The sequence below is a fragment of the Neopelma chrysocephalum genome, unplaced genomic scaffold (assembly GCF_003984885.1).
Source record: "Neopelma chrysocephalum unplaced genomic scaffold, ASM398488v2 Primary Assembly neopelma1_75, whole genome shotgun sequence".
Lineage (NCBI taxonomy): Eukaryota > Metazoa > Chordata > Aves > Passeriformes > Pipridae > Neopelma > Neopelma chrysocephalum.
Genome location: NW_020897736.1, coordinates 6,264,720 through 6,270,974, shown reverse-complemented (window position 1 = coordinate 6,270,974; position 6,255 = coordinate 6,264,720). Strand labels below are relative to the sequence as shown.

At 43.1% G+C, this 6,255-nt stretch overlaps 1 protein-coding gene across 1 annotated transcript; it reads right to left on the bottom strand.

Annotated features, from left to right (window-relative positions):
• Window positions 1–1,003: 1,003 nt before the first annotated feature.
• On the bottom strand, window positions 1,004–6,042 carry STARD5 (StAR related lipid transfer domain containing 5). The gene is made up of 6 exons (XM_027688682.1): window positions 5,937–6,042; window positions 5,813–5,862; window positions 5,583–5,715; window positions 4,092–4,209; window positions 3,003–3,096; window positions 1,004–2,469 (listed from the first exon to the last, which is right to left on the bottom strand). The coding sequence occupies exons 1-6, from the start codon at window positions 6,024–6,026 to the stop codon at window positions 2,322–2,324; spliced, it is 633 nt and encodes a 210-aa protein (XP_027544483.1). The 5' UTR covers window positions 6,027–6,042; the 3' UTR covers window positions 1,004–2,321.
• Window positions 6,043–6,255: the final 213 nt, after the last annotated feature.

Here is a 6,255-nt window from a genome sequence, read left to right as displayed (position 1 = left end):
TTTCAGCAGGAAGAAATTAAGGAGCTCGGAAGTTATTTTCTGTGCACTTAACACAATGCCACAGAAACAGCAATTGAGAGAAAGGGAAGTAGGACAGGCAGCAGAAGCTGTTAATTCAATCCAGGCATCTAATTTGCTTTGGCCTTTCCTCACAAGACAACTGTGATCCTTGAAAGATCATTCTTGACAAGCCATCTGCCCCCACTTTCCAAAACCTTAACACCAACCGAGTTGTCTTTTCCAAAAAACAACCTCTTATCCCAAAACAAAAATTTTATTAATTGGGTAGCAACCAAAACAAGAGAAAAATGTGAATCTTTTTGTACATTTTTACACTGGTACCTACATGAAACTCTTTCCCAAGACATTTTCAACTCCAATTTGGCAGGGCAGAAGGTTAAGGGCTCTTAATTCCTTCTGGATAGAAGTTGTTGAGCACTCAGAAAAGGCATCCTTAAATTATTGCAACAAAGAGCCTCACCAACCACCTTTGTTGCTCACAGCAATCAAAAAAAATACAAATAGCTAATAAGAAGCCACATTGTCTGCGAAAGGTTTACTTGCAGAAATAATGAGTGGTGATCTCAGCTCTGCTCCTTGAACTTTTTGCTAATTAAATTGAGGACAATCCTGGAAAGACTTGCCAAGATATTGCAATTCATGCCAAACAACTTCAGTACATTTAGAAAAATACATATAAGCCTCTCTAACATCCAGGCCCAAATCTCTTCTCAGTGAATTTGTTACTCTTCCTGAGTATAGAACGCAGCAATTGGAAATAAGGACCAACCAAGGGCAAAGAACCTGTGAAGAGTGAGTGTTCTCATCAGAAAACCTCTTCCCCAGGTAGTGGGGGTTGCAAATGGTAGGGAAGGCTTTTCCCTCTCTTGTTGCCTTAAATTCAGAGAGACGCTGGAGGTCTAAGTAGCTCTTATGTTTCCTTGACAGCAAGGCAGGTGCACAAAGAACCACTTTAAAGGATGATTCAGGAAAAACAGTAAGATGTAGCAGAAAAAATATTTATTTCACCACGCTCACACAAGTTTTTACATCTTTGTATACAAAGGAGACTAGACTAAAAACTGTTTCCTTGAAAAACTATTCCATAGAGTAAGATTTACAATGGGAAGCTTTGTGTGCAAGTCCATGCCCTATAATAAATATAAAAAAATACAGGGACAGAAAGCAGAGCATATTAACCTTATTAAATAATCGAGTTACTGCATTAAAATCACAGCCTGCATTTAAATTCCTAATTCAGCAATTATTTTTCTTTTTGTAATTATATGTAACCTACAGTAATGTCTGACATTCCTGCAGCAAGCAATGCCATAGATATTTCCTAAAGATGGACACAACATTGCACACAAAATCAGGTGCTGGTTTCCAGAGATAATGCTGAGGCAAACCAGTCTTAGAGAAAAGCAATGTTCTTATGGCCTGTCAAGACAAAGCTACAAAAAAAGATTATTTACCCGTTAAAATCTTTCCCCACAGGAGACCAAAAAACATTCAAGTACAGTTCAAAAGGGTCATTTCAAGTGCAGTTTAAGAAATGGCAAGTAAAGTGCTTAATCCTCTTTATTTATTGCCACTGTGTCAATTCAGTTTGTTTAGTGACAGAGGGGAAATCACTGGTTTTGGTAGAGAGAAGGGAAAGGAAGAGTGTTGATTTGCCAGCCCACAGACCTGTGAATTGATTTGCACTGCTGCACCCTGACTTACAAAAAAGCACTTAAGGCATATTTACCATCACTGCTGACATCTGCTGGAACAAACAAGCGGAATCCTCCACACAATCCAATTTTGACTTTTTACCATTTCCTAGCTTAGACCCACTGATACATCTCAGCAGCTCTTCAAGTTCTTCTTTTGGGGAAGAAACACCGTTCCACAGGAATCTACAGGGTTTCAGAGACCAAACAGAGCTGACCCACACCTGGCTAACCCTGTGGTACTAAGTGGGTTTTAGCAACGCTCCCCTTGGCACACATTGACAAAGTGTGGCCAAGAACAGATCCAACTTGTGCATCTTCTCCCTGGAGACAGTCACCACTGCTGTCTCCAGGATTCTTCCAGCCTCTGGTGGGATATTTTTCTAAAAGTGAAGAATTTTGTATTAGAAAAGAATGCATTGTTCTGCATGGAGACAGGTACAAAATGCCATTTTAAAAAATTATTTTACTCAGTTCATTGTTTCATGTCGCTTTTCTTAAGTATCTTTGCTGACTGAAAAGTCCTGAGGTCAACTTCTTATTTTTACCCTCAAGCTGCCAGGTTTTTTTCCTACCCTCAGCTGGTGATGTCAGCAACTCATCTTGTCATGCTTTTAATGTCTTAACAGCTTTGGTCAGGTTACTGTAAAATCCAGATATGCTAGATGGAAAAAAGGAATCCACCACTGTCTGGGGAAGGTAGCCACCAAGATCCGTCTGAAAAAAAGTGAGGAGCTGAGTCTTGTCTGGTTCCCTGAAAAGACAATGCAAGTGATTTTATAGCCAGCAGTTTAAGAGCATTAAGAACTCTTCAATGACCCTTACACGTATTAGGATTTTTCTATGAAAGCTTTTTTTTTTGAACAAACAGGCAAATTTCCGTGAATGTAGCTACTGAATTACAGATTAAGTAGGCCCTAATTAGCTACTTGACTCTGCTTATAAATTACTATAAATTATAATAAACAACTAGATACTCATTTACCAAAAATTAAGACCATGTTTGTATGTTTTGCTGAATCTCTGTTTAAGAGGTCAGCGAGAATCCTACCATGATGACAGTTCCTGTAACATTAAAGACTTCCCTCTAGGAAATGAAGAGAAACTAACTCATTGCCCAAAAAAGAGAACACAAAAAGGGCACTCAGTCATAATGATTACCAGGAAGACAGACATGTGCCATTGCCAAGAGGCTACAGGTCACATTGGCCACATACACATAAACACACTACACAATGGATAAGAAGAGCTTTAGAATTCAAAACAGTCAAACAGATAATTTCTTACCCTGGAACAGGTATACAGAGACAGCCACAAGGGTAATTAAAACCTCTCACAAAATTTGGTCGAGGCGGACACAGTGAGTGTTCCACGTTAGTGGCTGCAAGAAAAAGCAGTGAATAAAAGTGTCATTCTGGCAGAAGCTGGGAGAGTGCTTGGTACTCAAAGCACCAGCTGGGAAGCAAACTCACTATATGAAAATATATTTAAAAAGAATGGCAATATAATCCTCTTAGTGTGGGGCTGTGTCACAAAACTGGCAGGAAAGACCATTAAAAGGAACCACTCTGGCCTTAGAATGGGGAAATCAAAGAAGGGTAGAGTTTACAAGCAGTTGTTACTGAGCTCTGAAAGAAGCATCAGGACACTTTGAGGGAGTTTCATTGAACCCATGTTGTGCAAGGTCATTCAGGTTATCTCCAATAAAAAATGTCACATGCATATGCCCCTTGGCTGCTGAGAAGCTACACTCTAGCAAGTATATAAACTCCTGGCAAGGCATTCCTGAACACTATGGGCAAATAGGACACCTGAACAGTGAGGGAATAAAAGCACTGACTTGGAACAGTTAAACAACAGGGTGAAAGCAAAAAAAACCCAAAGAAACATCCTTCCATATAGTGGCAGCCCCTTAAAAATCAGGACTACATTTGTTTTCATAAAAACAATCATTTCCACATACAGGAGTGGTACATTTATTCAGTGGCTTCATCAAAACCTAGAGGCAGTGCAGAAAATGTTAAAATGGGATTTAGCCTAAATAGGACTTCTTTTAGAAAGTTCTGTAAACTCGTAAAACAACAAAACCACATATAAAATATCCTAGAACTTAATAGCAAATTAAATACTTATTCAATCTCAAAAGTATAGCAAGGAGAGAAACTGGCCAACAGTATCATTATTATCTCAGTGTTAAGATGATTTATATAGTCTGAGAACAACATAGAGAGACAACTACTATTTTACCTTCTGATCAAGATCAGGTCAACAACTACCGAGCAGCATGTTACTTAGTTTTTATTTTATATTTGTTTCTGGTAGCTGCTGGATATCTCCTAATGTAACATGAATCTGTTGAGAACACAAGAGCCTTACCAGCAGATAGCAATGTCCCATCTTCATATTGTTTCATTACTACCACATCCACAAATTCTCTTGGTGAAATAATCCTCATGAAAGCTGAGGGGGTTGTGGTTCTGCATACAGAGATAGTCTGGAAATCAAAAAACAGAATTATGCCAGTTAATGCTTTCTGAAGTACACCACAAAAATACCTTTACTTTTTGATACACTTTCAGTTACACTTTCTAAGCTCCATCAAAGAGTTCTACTACACCCTTTGTTGAACAAAATATAAATCAGCACAGTCAAAAGGCACTACCCTCCATAGATAAGGACAGTTTAACTGAGAAAAATATCGTGACAATGTGTTGCTTCCAGGTTGACTAAGGACAGATATCACAAGGGATGATGAAATGCAAATCTGGCACATCTATGGTCATAGGACAGGTAAAATGCTTCTTGTTCCCAGGAAGCCAGCAAAGATAACTTCTTTGTGTCATATACATGGGATACAACTTGATAACCCAATCTGTTACACTGCAGAAACATTAATGCTACCATCCCCTTCTGTGGAGGCTCTGTGGTAAGAGGGTCCCCAAAATATTCTATCACACTGGTAACTGCTGGCAAGTCTATGAATTTCAAGCAGGAGGTTGCAGCATTCCTCAAGTTTATAATGAACACAAAATGCCTCTAAAGTTCCTCCAAGAGTTCCTTCACAGGACTTCCACAAGCATTTCTGGGACCAGTTGTGTTTGCACCTGGCTGCCTCCAAGCACCTACATACATTTCAGATTTGGGGATCTAAATCCAACACCTTTTAAATGCTCTAAAGAAAACAAAACAAAAAAAGAACCAGATTGTATAACTGCAGTAGCAGAAGCTGCTGCTCATACATAGCCCTGTTCATCTGTCATGCTCCAAGTGCAGCATCTCCATTTTAATGACAGAGAGAGAGGTAAAGCACTGGGTCCCAAGGTCAGCTAAAGGCAGTGCAGTGCAGAGCGTCTGTGCTGCCATTGTGAAAGATGGGGCCTGAATTAAAGGCTGGTGACATGAATGTTTCACTGCTTAGCTAAGTCTATATATTGCCTAAACCTCCTCTTCCCTCACAGAGAGCTTGTTAAAAATAATCATGCCTGGCTTGACTTGCAGCATTAACAGCAACACAGTGTGGGAATCTTTAATGTTATACATTAAACTATTAGGCAAGTATTAGGCAAGAGTGTATCAGCAGCTCCTTTCAGAATGAAAAACCATTGTTTATATATATGCTAAAAGAATACATAAAATTGATGGAAAAGAAAAAAACAACAACAAAATGAAAGAAAAAACCAGGTTTGTTATCCCAGTATTGTCAGGCTGATCCAGACAGAGACACCATACAACTTTTTCAGATCTCTTTACCTCCCAGCACATAGCATCGGCTGTCTCCTGAGGCACGACAGGAAGGGCTGTGCAGAGCCCAACGCTGCTCAACACACGCTGCGTTAATCTCACCAGGACAGTTTTTAACGAACTTACATCGGTGAGGGCTTCGATGACCTCGAAGTCCTTCACGTTTTGGTCCCACTTGGTCCTGAGCCCGCCGGCCACCGGCTTGATGCATTCCCAGACATCCCGCGGGCTGGCGGGCAGGATCCCCTCTCCCCTGTACCTGCGGCGGGACGAAACGAAACCAAATGTTTCTCCACCCTGCCCGGCTCCTCACCGCGGGCAGGATCCCCCTCAGCTCGGGAACGGGCCGTACTCACAGGTTACCACCGAACTCCGCCGAGGGTCTCCAGGACACCGCGACCTCGCCCTGCGGGAGGGGAAGCGTTCAGCACCCGGCCCGGCCCGGTCCCCGTCCCTCCCGCCGCGGCCCCGCTCACCCACCGTGCTCCGGCAGCCCCTCCAGCCGCCGGGGTCCCGCCGGTACAGCCGCAGCTGCTCGGCCGCCGCCTCGGCGCGCTCCTCACGGTCCATGGCGGGCGGGTGGGGCCGCCCCCGCTGCCTTTGAGCGCCCGCGCCGCGCCGCCCCTGGGCCGACGGCGGCACCGCCCCGTCACCTGAGGGTCACGCTGGGCCGGCACCGCTGCGTCCTCCGGGAGAGCGGGGGTGAGGGAGGCCCGGCCGGGCAGCGGGGACATCCTCCGAGGCCTGCGGAGAAACGAGCCCCAGTACCCCGGGAAGGTGACAGGGATGGGGGCCGGAG